Source organism: Mauremys reevesii, linkage group 8 (genome assembly GCF_016161935.1).
Source record: "Mauremys reevesii isolate NIE-2019 linkage group 8, ASM1616193v1, whole genome shotgun sequence".
Taxonomy (NCBI): domain Eukaryota; kingdom Metazoa; phylum Chordata; order Testudines; family Geoemydidae; genus Mauremys; species Mauremys reevesii.
This window is the reverse complement of record NC_052630.1, coordinates 99,538,404-99,555,256: the sequence shown is the minus strand read 5'-3', so window position 1 is coordinate 99,555,256 and position 16,853 is coordinate 99,538,404. Positions and strand designations below refer to the sequence as shown.

Genomic DNA, 16,853 nt, shown 5'->3' with positions numbered 1-16,853 from the left:
CGACGACGACCCAGAGTGGAAGAAGCTCCGGGGGCCCGGGCCCCGCAAGAGTTTTCCAGGGCCCCCGGATCAAGTGAAGGACCCTGCTCCAGGGCCTCCGAAAAACTCTCATGGGGGCCCCTGTGGGGCCTGGGGCAAATTGCCCCTCTTGCCCCCCCCTCTGGGCAGCCCTGTTTTATGCATCACATATGAAGCATTACCTAAGTACAGTGGCGTCGCATGAGACAAAGACACTTGTTGTGGTTTATATGAGACTCCTGAATTATAACATTCTTTTTAAAATGGAATTGCTTTTATGTAACAAGTTAGAAATAATCCTGTCATTATCAATAGACAAAACAACTTCAGTGAACATAAAAATATCCAATATCTCATAGTCACTACATCAGGTCTCTGGCTCCTTCTTCAGGCTCAATAAAAGCCACTGAAGAAATTATAACATGTTAACATTTTGTATAGATAGACAAAAACAATACAAGAAACAGCTAATATATATGTGATTGCCAACACCTAAAAACGCAGTTAATTTCATTAAAAAAATAAAATAAAAAAACCAAAAATCCAGAATCAAATTCCCAGCAGTCTTCAAATTAAGCAGTTTTTATTTATAAGTCCAAAAGTTCATCCCCCCAAGAAGTTGTGTTGCAGCGGTGTGTTTGTGAAGTTATATTTAAAAGTAGTTAATTATATTAAAAATCCATTTTCAAAGGGGAAAAAAATGTGCGTGAGAGGGATAACATTTGTATGTTATGTTCCAGACAAGGGAATTTAAAATGACCCAGCTAGAGATGTCATGAAAAATAGTATTAATAATGATGGAACTGATGAAGACCCCTTTACCGAAGGGATATGGGTTACTGCTCCTGTAATATTATAGAACTTAGATTATGCTCTCTAGGGTAGGAATTTATAAGAAAATGTATTAAATCTTACAAACTTGAATGGGAAAAGAAGTCAAAACAAAGAAAAACATATTTAAATTGGAAATCAAATATTTCCATATTCAGAATTCCCACCAGGAAATATTAAGGATTCATACATGTTCCTAGAATACACTAGCCAGATTCTTACAAATGGGTTGTGCGCTGGATGTCACGTGAAGTGAGGTAGCTGGCAATAATGTTTTGCTATGGAAGAGAATTAAGAAACCAGACAAGGGTTTCCAGTTCTAAAACTGGAAGGGCGAGATGCATAACAGAGACTACCTTTGTTTCTAGGGGGACATAATTCCAGCACTGTTCTTTGCAACACCACCCCTTGCTGGCCATTCTATGGAACAACAGGGCATCAGTTATACAAAAAAACCCACTTCGCTCCCAACCTAGACAGAGTGAAGGAAACAGAACAACAGCCAGTTGTGCCAAAGGTGCTTTAAAAAAATGGGGGTGGGTGGATGGCTGGGAGAGAGCAAGTTAAAAGGAAAGCAAGAGAATGAGCGTCACTGGATTAAATATAAAGCATATCTGGACTATAACTAGCTTTCCTCCTCACTCTTCAATAATTGCTTTCATAATAAACATTATTCATCTATTTTGCTATTAAAGTGTAAACTGTGTTAGAAAATCTATTTCTTTTAAATATGTTGAAAATGAATACATTTCTTAAAACCTTTCTAGGTCTAGTTAGTTTATCTACAGTAATCTTTGAAGATCAAGTTAATTAAAACTAAAAAATGAATAATCAAACATAAAGAAGTTTCCAACCAGAACATATAAGCCCTCTTTAACACAGTTGACATTAGCTATAATGAGCTACATTTATTCTTCAGCTGTGAGACAGAACTCACCTCCTGAATGGTACTGCTTCCTGAGAAGTTGAGGTTGTACTCCCGCTGGACTTCTCGATGGGTGATGATCAGCATGAAGTTTTGATTTAATGACTCCTGCAGGGCACTGAAATGGTTGGAAGAAAAACAAGAAAATCAGGGATGTGCATGTTCTAGCTTGCTTTAGAGTTAGTTGCAAAAACCCCAGGAGTACCCTAAACTCCACATAGACAAGTCTAGGCACAATGTTATCATCTGTCTTTTTGCTCCTAAAGGCAAGAAAGCATACTGAGAATGACCAAAGGGAGCTAACCTGTTAACTCCTTCTCTACTAAGGTGTTTGCAACCTCAAAGGCTATGTTCGACTCTTGGGAATTTTCAAAATTGAGAGTCATATGCATTTACCACAAACAGTATATTTAGCACATATATTTTTGAATTAATATTGGGCTGGCATGTATACGTAACTATATCCAGCCAAGACATCAAACTACAATCTGCATTCACCACTGATTTTAAGTATACCAAGACAAATTTTGCTCTTCAGTAGGGCTGCATGTAGTGTAAATCAGGCAAAATTTGTATGAATACACAACAATCAGACAGGAAAAAATAGCCAGTGTGAGATTTCTCAGTGTAAAGCACCAAGCATTAAAACAAATACTTGGCATATCATGTAATCAGTACTAACAATGTGCTCCACCAAACTTTTTAAATGTACCATAAAATACCTCCAAATTCTTAAGCAAAAAAACAAAACAAAAACCCACTTCACTGATATGTGGACTAAATAAAACCACCACACAATTATTATTAACCATGTTATCACATAAAGTGGATGTATTTAAAGCGCTTCTGTACTCTCTGAAGTTTCTATGGATTTGAAAAATATCCGCTTTACTTAAAATGCGGAACAATGTGGGAACTGATAATTCTTTCAAAACAGAAGAAAATTTCTGAGAGAAACCACTACAGAAAACATCACAGCATACAGCATATTAGATCCCAGTGCAATATTATGTTGGTTTGACCGCTTCTAAGAGCTTTGGAATGAAGCTATGTTTATTTGCTTTTTTAATTTTGTCCTCCTGATAATAATAAGTGATTGAATTAGAAAACAACCGACTGACACAGCCTAAATAATAAGAATAAAAAAATCTTACTAATGCTTTTGTACTGCCATAACAAGTGATAATCACAGGAGATTTGGAACAGAATGGAAAGTAAAACAACTTCCATATTAAGTCTGCTTTCTTTTTTTTTTTTTTTTTGCTTTTGCGACTGTTCTAAAATCCTCTCTTGAGAAGTATCAATCATTTATGTTCTTTCAGCATGCCGAGAGATTAATACAAATATATGAAACTAATAATTCTTGATACAATGTTCTAATACTACCCACCCACCAATTTAGCTACAGGGATAGGAGCCAATCTCATAAATCTATTCATTCAAGTTGACTTTACACATGCAAGTAGTTCTATTGACTACAATATTCCAGGCCACCAAACTGGCCTGTGTTGTGAGACGGACTCAGTTGTCCAGGCTCATGGGAACAACATCCTGGACTCACTGAGAATGTCAGTGAGATTCCTGGCAAGCCACACGTAACATAAATATATGTAATTGATCTGACAGTCTCAAATCAGCCATGGAAGAAATTTAAAGGCAATATGCAGCCCAAAGCAATCCCTTCCCCAGGGCTGCCCAGAGGATTGAGGGGGCCTGGGGCAAAGCAATTTCGGGAGCCCCTTCCATAAAAAAAAAAGTTGCAATACTATAGAATACTATATTCTTGTGGGGGTCCCCTGTGGGGCGCAGGGCCTGGGGCAAATTTCCCATTAGGCAAGATCTTTTTAAGGTATAAGGATTTTCCACCAAAAAATCTCCGAGTTTTAGATGGATAGATATGACACATGGTAATTAACATTTCCATTTTAAATTTTCAGATTTATACACGCTCATGTCAACAGAAATCCAAATTTACTGTAATTACAGATTATTTACATTAACACAAAATAAGAAATCAGTATGTAAATTTAATGTTTGTTGTAGCTAATGCAGCAGGAGACGGCAGATTAGATTCAAGCAGCAATCAGTTAGAAAATCTGGCTAACATGTAAATGAGCAGAAGCCCTTATGTTTACATTCTATTGCATTTTAAACGTCAGGATTTTAAAACTGTCTCATGAGCAGATGTGAAAATAAAACGTTAATCTTACCATTATTATTGAAGCTCTTAAAGTAACTAAAGCAAGCTCTAGCTCCTATCCAGCTAAACAGACAATACTAATAATTGCAGTTGCAGATTACATCATTCTTAATTAACACTCTGCTACAGTTGTTAACATACACCAAGACACCATGTCACAATCACCACCGCTCTGTAACAATCTTAAAATTGCAGTTGAAGAATTGGCCTATTACTCTGTAGGTACTTTCTATTCCTATATACACATGTGATTAAATTGCTCAGATAAATTAGAATTTGTACTAGAGAAAATACAGCATTTACAACAATCTCTTGAAGAAACCAGATTTTTTTTATAAAATCCATATGGCCAAGCAGCTTTTATCTGTTGTGGTCCAGTAAGTTAAAAATGAAACGTTACAAACCTTTAAGCAGTTCACAGAACACTTTGCTATAAAACGCCAGACTTCTGTTCACTAGGGGGGCAGCCTGAAGAATCCAGTTGCGGGGTGGGAAAGGGGAGAAGGGAGTCCACAGAGATGGCCTAGCAGTGAATTTGTGGGGGAAGGGAAGAAGGACAGGATGCTTTGGGCCACATGAAGTCTTGTGAAACCCCTTCCATCGTGTTTGCCATTGCCTCCTTTCTGCACTTTGTCCAGTTGGGATGCAGCATTTAAGGGAGCAGAGGAAGGAGGGCCAGGGTAAGAGAACACACATACAAAAAACCCCAGAACTGGCAAAACAGGTGGCAGGGAATTTACTCCCTGGTGAATTAAAAGACAAACATCCTCCAACTTCCTCCCTTTTTATTTTTTCTACAGGTTTTGGATGGCTGAATGTGGTAGTCTATACCAACTAACATCATTCAAACAGGACATGTAGATTTAATTAATTAGTTATATTTGTATATAAAGATTGCATTTTTTTAAAGTTACCTTAATACATCCAATAAAACTAGGCAGGTTTTTAGAAAAGTTAACTGTAAGAGGTATTTTTTTTTGCTACACGTTGATAACTATGTCTTTTAAAGATAATTAGGGTGTGTTGAATCCAAATATGGTTGTTACCAAGCAGTATGTTGTGTATTAAGATCTCTAAAAAGCGAACAAAGCAACACACAGAAATTGCTGAAGTGTAAAACTTTATTTCCTTTTATTTTAGGATTAACATACTTCAGTTGGATCTTTATTAGCAGTAGAATATAACAAACGTGATCAAATAATATGAACAACCTTTTTCTAAAGCTATTATATGTCAGTTTCTTACTTGTAAGAGGTAGTACAAATATTTTAACGCGTTATGCAACCATGACAGAGCGTGTTTACAGGGCTCTTATAACTTGAGCATTAGCACCTTGAAACAAAAGTATACACAGTGATTAAACTATCAGAAATTTAAAACTACTGAAAAATATTTTCTATACTAAATATTAACTAAATATTTACTGCATACAAGTTAAGTACACATTAGTGTTGTACTATTTCAAGAAACTTTGGTATACAGTGGAAGACATCATCTTATTAGGTCACTTCTTATATGACATCTAATTATCGATACTGTCCTTAAGCACTAAGGGCAGGTCTACTCTGTGGCTTAACTTGATCTAACTTACATCACACGCACCCCAGCGACGCAAGTTTTGCACTCTCCACACCGGTGCTATGTCAGCAGGAGACACTCTCCCGCCAATATAACTTCCGCTTCTTGCTGACTGGAGTAATCATGCAGATGGGAGAGCACGCTCCCGCTGGCATAGCGCGTCTTCACCAGACGCACTACAGAGGTGTAGCTGCATTGGTGCAGCTGCGCCGATGTAGCGCTGTTGTGTAGACTTGCCCTAAGTGTCAGATATATTGACGTAACCACATTCCAGTTCTCCACGTTTGCATGTTCCTGTACAAATAAATCATTTTCTCCTGTACCACCCTGCGCCCTGTTGTGCAGCACAGAATATTGCCTCCATGCAGTTTTCTGCTATTGGTGGAAATGACAGGAGCTACGGCACCAGATCTCTGTCCTCTTGTTTCCAACCCATTGTATTTGGAGGAAGAAGTACTGGATTTGGGCAGTAGGTGTTTGTATTATTAGTTGTTCAGACTAAAATATTGCAAGGCCCTCCTTATTATCTTTTCTGGAAGCAGAATGAAGTTCATCCTGTTACTTGTAAGAGGCACATATCTGCCTTCCAGCACTCTTTAAATGGGTCTTATACCTATTGAGCATTTTTGTCTGGTACCACTCTTAATAGATATCTTGTAGTAGCTGTCAAACACAACATCTATTCTGTGGAAGTGTATTCCCAGCCCTGTGTGATGTTTTTACAAATAGGTCTGCAAGGTCTCCAAATGTTTTGGCTCCACACGGCTCCAGTCTTGCACCAAAGCTTGTGCATCTATCACAAGATAACTTCTCCCAACAGCGATTACTGTTGGTGGGCAGGGACACCAGCTGTCAGTACATCACCCAGTATTGCTTTTGTGACTATTCTTAGACTGCCATCTGTCTGTGCTAATGCCAAAAGGGACAGGCATTAAATCATGTTTCTAAATCCACAAATTCACAATCCTACCAGCTTCACAGGCAGTTTCTCCATGAAGCTGTCCGGTTGCACTTGTCCTAGGATCTTTGCATTCAAGAGGGTGTCTTGTATGGCTTCAGTAGCCAGATCTTTTGTTGTAATATCTTGCAATGAAGTGGGTGGTTCCTCCCCAGAGAAAACCTTAAACATTTGAAGTGTTTGTGTGAGTGCATCCTCATTTTCATTATTGTTACTTGCTTGCCTTTCTTGACTCATTGTGAAAAAGTTGGTCACCCAAGCCAATATGGAACATGGCTCTAGTATCTGCTGAGATACGGGTCTCAGATTGTAAGACAAGGCCTATCTGCTGAGGGCTGAGTCAGTCTTGGTGATGTCTACAATTCCACCTTCTTTCTTTCCTATGCCATAATGCCACTCTTGGCTCTGATCAGGGTCTACTTGGTTGAATTTCTGACATGATCTCTTGACAACAAAGTTAGCCAGCTGAAACTCCTTGAGCACTTCAGCCGGCAGCTGATGCATTTCTTTGATGTAGATAACACCCTACCTTGCATAGCTTCTGTGGTCATATCTCAGGAAGAATGGCAACATGCATTTGAAGGTGAAAAGATTCAGCTCCCAATTTCCCTCTCTCTGGGCACAGTTGAACATGAATAATAGAGCCACCATTTCCATGTACTGTCACCAAAACCTGAAGTTCACAGTACTTTCACCTTTTCAGGTAAAAAATGTGGAGATGAAAATTTGAAATCTTTGTGAAGTACTAATTGACATGAGCTCACCATAAAAGAATGTGACTGATCGGTTTTGCCAACATCCTCTTTGAGCTCTTGATCATGCGCGGCTATAAAGTCCAAGAGTTGTGGACAAATCAGGTACCACAGTACTCAGAATGTCAGTTTGTGAGCCCCACATTGCCCTGGCACATGACTTGACATTCATAGTTTGTTTTACTGTGTTCCATCCAAGCATTTGCTAGTCCTGAAGACTGCGTGGGATGCCTATAAGTTTTTGAAAGTTCACTGAGATATGGAGCCCTCCTAATTGTGGAATAAGCCAGCTCTGTACTCTGGAGTGACCTACTGTAGTTCCATCAGTTTATGGCTCAGAACTTCATCAACAGTTAAAACCTCATACTGTTGCCCAAACATGTATGCATCTCTGTACAACAGTATGGAGGGAGCCTAACTCATGGGCAAGGGCTTGAATGGATTGGCAAGTATCCAATGGTAGTTATTTCTCATTCTGGTGTCATGTGCAATTGGGTGAAATGTGTCCATCCACATTCTGGGTTCTCATTTTGACGTTTAATTATAAAGGCCATATCAGACGCAATTGCCTGCACAGCAGCTTTGCAGTTTTCCTCAGATTCTGAGAATCACTATTTTCAAATAGGGTCCCTGAATACCGGTTCAGTTTTACTATTTCTTACAGTGGCTAGTATGTCTGTGTCAATTGTATTTAGGAACACTGAGTGGATGTTGTTTGATGGCTTTAGACCATTCAGCGTCACACCAGGAGCAGATCCTCTTTGCCAAGAAGTGACTTGTGTTGCACAGAATGTGTTTTGCACGGAATGATGAGAAGCATCATTTATGTCAATATTGTCGGCTGTACAGTGAACAAACTTCCTGGGAACCAGGATGAGAGAACAACAATACCATTCTCACCATCTATAGTTAGTAGGGTTTTCTCTGTTGGGCTATGTTCACTTTTAGGATTCCGTCATAACTAATGCAAATACATAATGTGGTCAAATACCGCTGCCTTCATTATCTGTTCACACATCTTCAATGCAGTTACAGAAATGAGTCTCTGTTTGACGCACACTTTTTGACAAAACATGCAGCAGCATCTCCAATCCATAGGTTTCCCTAAACAGGACCGTTGCTGAGTGGTACGACTGGCATGCCATGCTTTCAAAATCCACTTGACTATCTCCTTCACCTAAAACACGTTCGACCATTGCTCGCCCCCATACAGTATGTTTGTTGATATAGAACATCGCCAAGGTGTTGTCCGCTCTCAAGCTCTCTGACACTGATGTGCAGAGCAAGGTCTGCCTGAGACCAGAGGCCTTGAGTCCTGAGGTCCCCTAGATGAGCTCCCCAGCCCAGATCCGAGGTGTCTGTCACCAATGAGAGAGAGGGCTGAGAGCTGGCAAAGGGCACTCCTGCACAAACCACTCGCGGGTCGAGCCACCATAGGAGGGAGTCCAACACCAGGCAGGGCAGGGTTATAATGCCATCCAGAGCGTCTCGGGCTGGCCGATACACCAATGCCAGCCAAGACTGGAGTGGGCACAGTCTGAGTCTTGCGCACTGTACCACATAGGTGCACGCAGCCATATGTCCCAGCAGCTTTAGGCAGTTCCTTGCTGTGGTCATGGGGAACTGTGTGAGGCCCGATATGATGTCCCGAAGTGAGCGAAACCTGGCTTCTGGGAGGTACACCCTGGCTTGAGCCGAGTTTAGGACTGCGTTTATAAACTCTATCCTCTGCACTGGGGACAGAGTAGATTTGGCCTTGTTTAGGAGGAGACCTAATTGGAGGAAGGTCCTTCTTATGCATTCAACCTAACCCTCCACTTGGGCTCTTGAGCAGCCCTTGATCAGCCAGTCGTCAAGGTAAGGAAAAACCTGTATCTGGCGCTTGTGCAGGAACGCCGCGATGACTGCCATGCACTTTGTGGATACTCGGGGAGCTGTCGATAGTCCGAACAGCAGGATGGCAAATTGATAGTGGCCACTGCTCACCACGTAGCTTCTGTGATGTGGGACTATTGCAATGTGAAAATATGCGTCCCACAAGTCGAGGGCAGCGTACCAGTCTCCTGGATCCAGTGAGGGGATAATAGAGGTTAGTGAGACCATGCAGAACTTGAATTTCTTTACAAACTTGTTGAGCTGCCGCAGGTCCAAGATGGGTCTGAGGCCCCACTTGGCCTTCGGTATTAGGAAATACCGGGAGTAAAAGCCCTTGCCCCTTAGCTCCTGAGGAATCTCCTCCACTGCCCACAATGAGAAGAGGGACTGCACTTCTTGAATTAGAAGTTGATCGTGAGAAGGGTCCCTGAAAGGGGACAGGGAAGTGGGTTGAAGGGGTGGGGGGGGCACGGAGTTGGATGGAATATCCTCTCTCTACCGTGCAGCGCACCCAACAGTCTGAAGTAATTTGGGACCAGGCATGGTAGAAAGGGGATAGACGGGACGAGAAAGTAAGAGGGGAAGGATCCAGAGTCTGTACTGGTGAGCCGTCCTCGACCGCACCTTCAAAAGGGTGGTCTAGGCCCAGGCGGAGGCTTGGGCTGGCCAGAGTTTTGCCCAGAGGAGGGATATTGCCTTCTCCTACCACTCCTGTTTCATCTACGCGGAGTGTCCTGGCGGCTCTGCAGCTGGTAAGGCCGAGGGGCAGGCTGAGGCATAAAATGCCTCTTATCTGTTTTTTCAGAGAAAAGGGAGGATCCCTCGAAGGGGAGGTCCTGTATAGTCTGCTGGACCTCATGGGGCAGTCCAGAGACCTGTAGCCAGGAGCCTCGCCTCATCATCACCCCTGTGGGCAGCGTGCGCGAGGCTGCATCCGCCACGTCCAGAGCCGCTTGCAGAGAGGCTCGGGAAACCAACTTCCCCTCCTTCACAAGCGCGGAGAACTCCACCCAAGAGTCCTGAGGCAGGAGCTCCGCAAACGTAGCCATTGCCGAGAAGGTGTTATGTCCATAGTGACTTACAATGGCCTGCTGGTTGGGGCTGGCCAGGGGGTGCCCAGGCCGACCCTACGGACGCTGCTAAGGGAAAATCTTCCGGCTGGTGTGCATGCGGCACACATACACCTGGGTGGAATGGACATGAACAATCACTCGAAGAACTCTACACATCTTTCACCACATACAACCATCCCACTACCACCAAGATGGACCAGTGTGGCTTGGATGATGAAGTGCTAGCTGAACCTGAATCCAAGCAAGGCACAGGTGATGCTGGTGGGGAGAGGAGAGTATTTTGAAGAACTTGCAGATACAGAGCTCTCTCCTTTGGATGAAGATACACATGCACAACTGATTAATTCAGTCTATAGTCTAGGAGTACTATTGGATTCCTTGCTGATACTGAGCTCTCAGATAATAGCACTTTCTATCATCATCATTTGGTTAGGAAACTCCATCCCATTCTGGCAGATGAAGACCTGGCCTCAGTCATGTTTTCATCACCTCTTTGTTGGATTACAACAAAGCTATATACCTGGGCATGAAGGCTTCAGCACTTATATAATTCCAACTAGTTCAGAATGAAGCAGCACTTCTCAGCAACACCGGTTACTGCAAAAATATCATACCTGTCCTCCATTCTCTAAACTGGTTTCCCACAGAATTTTGACTCAAGTTCAAAGTCTTGGTCCATACAGATTCCAAGCCCAGAGGGTACGATTGTGATCCTCTAGTCTGACCTCCTGTATAATACAGGCCATGGAACTTCCCAAAAATAATTTCTAGACAGCATATATTTTAGAAAAGCATCCACTCTTGATTTAAAAATTGTCAGTGATGGAGAATTCACCACAACCCCTGGTCAATCATTCCAATGGTTAATTACTCTGTTAAAAATGTATGCCTTATTTCGAGTCTGAATTTGTCTAATTTCAATTTTCATCCATTGGATTATATACCTTCCTCTGCTAGATTGAAGAGCCCATTATTAAATATTTGTTCCCCGTGTAGATACTTCTAGATTGTAATCAAGTCATTCCTTAACCTTCTCCTTGTTAAACTAAATAGATTTAACTCTTCAAACCACTCCATGACCTGGGCCCAGGATAGCTAAAAGATCATCTAAAGGTCTAGGACAAAAAAGCATGGTTGAGAACTCTGCTCCTCTGGCTCAGTGGAACACTCTACATAAGATAAAGCTCATCTGTGCAGGAGACGGAACTATCTCTAATGGCAGTCCAGGACTGTGGAGCAAACTGCCCCAAGAACTAAGGACCACCCTTGACCTCACCACTTTCCACTCCAAAAAGCAAAGCACATTTCTTAGACCTTATCTTCTCCAATATAAGCACACAGCAAATGAGGGGTGTGTGTGTGTTTTATACATACACAAAAACACACGCACACAAAGACAAAGACACACTGCTGTTCACGCCTCTCCCTCAGGGGAGAGGATGAGAGAACAAACACATGACAGATGTGTAGTTATACTGCTTAATGCACTACTGGAAGGCACTCAGATACTATGGTGATGAGCGAGGTATAAAAATCTAGGGAGAATAGAATAGAAATCTTGGCAGATTTTGTTGTATAAACTGTTCAACCACTTTTCTGTAACGTTTAGGTACTAGCCCTGATCAGTGGAGGTGTTTAGATGACTCAGCCAACCTTGAAGATTAGATTAGATCAGGAAAACTGTATGTTTGTAGGAGATGCTGTGCATAAACCACACAGGAGATGGGAGGACCCTTGATGTCAAGAATAGGAACAAGGTGGAGCTTATAGAATTATTGTCAGATACTTTCCTTGAAGGACACGTGTGTCAAATGACATAGGCTGGAATCTCAGATTTTTGAAACACCACATTACTCTAAAGTAGGGCTGTTGATTAATCGCAGTTAATTCATGCGATTAATTTTTTAAATTGCGATTAATTTTTTTGTTAATTGCGATTCATCGCCGTTTTAATCACACTGTTAAACAATAGAATACCAACTGAAATGTATTAAATATTTTGGATGTTTTTCTACATTTTCATATATATTTATTTCAATTACAGCACAGAATACAAAGTGTATATTATTTTTATTACAAATATTTGCACTGTAAAAATGATTAAAAAAGTATTTTTCAATTGACCTCATACAAGTACCGTAGTAAGTGCAAAGTGCAACCTACAAATGTAGATTTTTTTGTTACATAACTGCACTCAAAAAACAAAACAATGTAAAAACTTTAGAGCCTACAAGTCCACGCAGTCATACTTCTTGTTCAGCCAATCACTAAGATAAACAAGTTTGTTTACATTTACAGGAGATAAGGCTGCCCTCTTCTTATTTACGTCACCAGAAAGTGAGAACAGGCATTTGCATGGCACTTTTGCAGCTGGCATTGCAAGATATTTATGTGCCCGATATGCTAAACATTTGTATGTTCTCACTTTCAGGTGACATTGTAAACAAGAAGTGGGCAGCATTATCTTCTGCAAATGTAAACAAATTTGTTTGTCTGAGTGATTGGCTGAACAAGAAATGGGACTGAGTGGACTTGCAGGCTCTAAAATTTGACATTGTTTTATTTTTGAATGCAGGGGGTTTTTTTGTACATAATTCTACATCTGTAACTTCAACTTTCATGATAAAGAGATTGCACTACACTACCTGTATTAGGCAAATTGAATAATACTATTTCTTTTGGGTTTTTTATAGTGCAAATACTTGTAATAAAAAATAAATACAAAGTGAGCACTGTACACTTTGTATTCAGTGCTTTAAACAAATTCAATATATTTTAAAATGTCAAAAACATCCAAAAATATTTAAATGGTATTCCATTATTAATAGTGCAATTAATCACACTTGATTTTTTTAATCACCTGATTAATCGCAATTAATTTTTGTCATCGCTTGACAGCCCTACTCTAAAGATATTATACGTTGTGATCATTTATCTCCAGTACAAACCAGGAGTGCATTTGAAGAGACAGACAGAAAGGACGGTCCAGTGGTAAGGATGCTAGTCTAAGACTTGGGAGACCGGAGTTCAAGTTACTGCTCTGCCACAGACTTCCTGTGTGACCTTGGGCAAGTCATTTAACCTCTGTGCCTCAGTTCCCCATTTGTAAGGGGTATTGTGAGGATAAATAAATTAAAGAGTTTGAGGTGCACAGACATATGGTAACAGTCACCATATAAGTAGCTAATATTGACAGATAGCTATGCAGATGGATTTCATGAATACGTAGCAAAGTTCCTTAATGTCCATTTTAATGATAGAAGTTACCTGTATTTCTTAAAAGAGGGATGCTGTCAAACTAATCTGAATTGTCACTGACCTAACAGTAGGCAATAAATAGTGTAACTGGGTTTGGTACATTGCTTCAATTAAATGTGTTTTGATCTCCATTGATGCTTTAATTGGTGGCAAGCTTCCCCTTTCATCTAGAATTTATGACTTCAGGGAGATGATCTAACTTCAAATCATCCACATTTAAGTAGCCACTAATTAATCATCATTTACTATCCCAAAGCTTCCAAATTTATTTTTAAAATACCCAGAACTAATTCCCACTGAGCAACAAGTTTAAACTGTAAAGTAGTGACAATAAACTTTGATTTTACTAAGCAATGCAATATTATTTTTAAAAAAGTGTTCAAATTAAGTGGTCATATAATATTATCATCACATTATTTTCATCCAAAAATATAAAAGAGGACTCAGAACTCATATAAGCATTCCTTTAAAATCTGTTTATTTCAATTACAATAAATAAAATTTTAAAAAGTGGAGCAGCCATCTCAAGCTCTGGGAATCTTTACAACATTAAACAATTTTCAATATTACAACCAGAGCTGGTCAAAAAGATTTGAATTTTTTTAAACTGACTGAAAGGCAACCATTTTTTATAGAATTGGTAAAAGATTTTTCAAAAATTCAAGACTGAAAGTTTTCCGCAAATTAACCATTTTTCAACTATATGCATGTACACAACTGTTCACTGCCCTTGCACTTCAACTGTAATTGCTACCAACAAACTGAACTCTAATATAAATAATATCACCCCTTTAACCCCTCACTGTGTGGCCTGTCCAAATGCCTCCACTTCTAAAATAGATGAGCTTTGCCATGTCCAAAAGGTTAACAAGTCTGACTCTGGTGGTCCAATGGGGTGAAGAGCATTCTAAAAGTTCGCAAACTATCACAGAGTATGTTACTGACAGTCCCCAGCCCCCACATTTTTTGAAAAAACTGCAAGGACATTCCTGTATGAGTGCCTCTACTTATCATAGCCATGGCGCTATAACATGAGGAAAGGCACTTTTTCATGTAACCTGTCCCAAGCTTCTAAGGCTCTAGATTCTGATTCAGCATGTTAATTAAACTCATACCTAATTTTAACCACGTGAGGAGTCCCATTGACTTCAACATATAGCTCTGGACACACTAGCTAAAGCTATTTCCTAATAGGCATTTTGGATAGGAGACTGTGGTGCATGACCAACCTCTAATGATACATGGCTGAACCCTCAAACTAACCAGGAATATCTCTATATCAATCCATAAAAGGGTGAGGAAAGGAGGAAAATTAATCTTTAGATTTTTAAAGATGATGTACAAACCTGTATTTTTCATTCCTTCTCTACCATCTAGCCCCTTTCCTCCCCAACCCTGAGGCTGCTTCACAGTTACCATATTAGTTTAAATGCTTAATTGGGAGCCTTAAATCATTCCCCAATCCAGCTCTTAAGTACCCCAATCACTAATATACCAGTGTGAAAACACCCCATAGATGCTGAGATTGAAAGGGAATAAGCACCCAACTCCCATTGAAATGTTATGCAAATTGAGTAGCTAACTCCCTTATGACTTTTAAAATCCAAGCCAGGGTATTATTCATTGCCTCTGTGAAGCAGACTTTTGTGAGAAAATGCCTTATGTAATATATATTCCAATATTATCTAGTAGTTAAGCTACAAGACTTATTTTTCCAATTGATTCTCAATAATGATCATCAGTGACATGATTGTGTTGGCAACTCTCTCTTGCAGAGAGTCCAAAGTTCTTCTATCCAGTTACAAGGTTAGGTTACATTTCTTAAGACTATTAGAATAAATTGCAAACAAGTGGCAACATGTGGCTCAACTCACAATTCAACGTCTACTTTCTTGATTTTCAGTTAGACTACAATTACTGTGCACCCCCTAGTGGCAATGTAATAATGTTACCTAGCTTTTTACTAGTTACATGTATTGTTCTACATTTTGGAAAAAAGAAATATCAATTTGGAAACAATTTTTGGCAAAGTATACGAATAATAACTACTTTATGCTAAACAATCTGTTCCACCTTGTATTTACTTGTGACACTCAGAGTACACTGAAGAAGTGCTTCTCTGCATAAGCTTGAAAGCTTGTCTCTCCCACCAACAGAAGCTGGTCCAATAAAGATATTACCTCACTCATCCTGGCTCTCCAATATTCATTTATGGCAGTGAGAATTACATTTCACTTTTCAGAAAATTTATTAAATTTTCAAAATGTTCCAATATCCACGATGTCTCATTAAGCTATTTTAACATAGTAGGTCTTTATTTGAGGATTTAAAACACTAAAGTGTAACATGGAAGAGAATTTAAATTTCCTTTAATTGAAGAGAATTATACAGCACCTCTACATACACTCATATATCCACAAGTCCAACAGGAGAGGGCAGCATAGTGTAACATTTTAACCATTTGGAAAGGAAGATGGCAAAAATGCTGGTGACCTGGTAATGATTTGTAGATATTTATGTTTAAAGTAACTGCTATCACGTGATAAATCCTTGAACGCCAGTATCCACTATTGTGCGCACAAAAATTGCATTCACTCAGACATTACCCACACTTAGCAGTAGCAAAAATCTGTGTATACAATTTATACAGTCTGACCTTACGACAGATGAGAGTTAGAGAATTTGTGGGTTTTGAGGTTGTAAATCCTAGGACTTATACACAGTGGTGCAAGTTGGGCAGTACAGTACACTGTACCATTAAGAAATGTATTGCTGGTACGCCATACTGGAAAGACACAGGAGCAGAATGTGGGGCCGCTGGGTGGCCCCACGCCGGCATCTCTTCCGGCACGGTTGTACCGCCCCCAGTCTCACCCCCATCCGTTCCACGCAGCTGCATCTCCTGTCTGGGGTCTGCCGGAGAACAGGGCTGGGGCTGGAGGCGGTACAGCCGTGCCGGAGAAGCTGCCTGCATGGGGCTGCCAAGTAGTCCCACGTTCTGCTCCTGTGTCTGCTCCTTTCACGGCTGCAGTTCCGAAGAGCCCTGTGGTTCAGAAGTCTGTATCCAGCACAGCGGGAGGACAGAGCCCCTGCCCCTCCAGTCCTCCCTCCCTGGGGAGGAATCACGTGGGGGGGGCATTTGAAGAGGTCATGTGCCCCCCTTTAGCTGGTGTCCCTCCATGAGTCGCCTATGTGCAGCATACCAGTAAGAAATAAATTCTACTTGCACAACTGCTCATATATTAAAAAGTGTTTGCACCTACTGAGTGCAGATGCATGTAAATGTACACTCAGTTTTGCATGCACGCAACTAGAGGCCTGGCAGATGCTCTTTTGAAAGTTTACCCCAGTTTTTCCATAGAAATAAAATAAGGCACCATCTAAA

The 16,853-nt window shown here is 40.5% G+C and overlaps 1 protein-coding gene across 3 annotated transcripts in view; it reads right to left on the bottom strand.

The window, feature by feature from the left end:
• The window catches only part of FAF1 (Fas associated factor 1), a 296,794-nt gene that overhangs the window by 187,286 nt on the left and 92,655 nt on the right, over nt 1-16,853 (bottom strand). For all 3 annotated transcript variants that reach the window (XM_039484151.1, XM_039484152.1, XM_039484149.1), the window contains exon 7: nt 1,787-1,892. In XM_039484151.1, the coding sequence (XP_039340085.1) occupies nt 1,787-1,892 (106 nt within the window). The remainder of the gene's footprint in view (nt 1-1,786; nt 1,893-16,853) is intronic.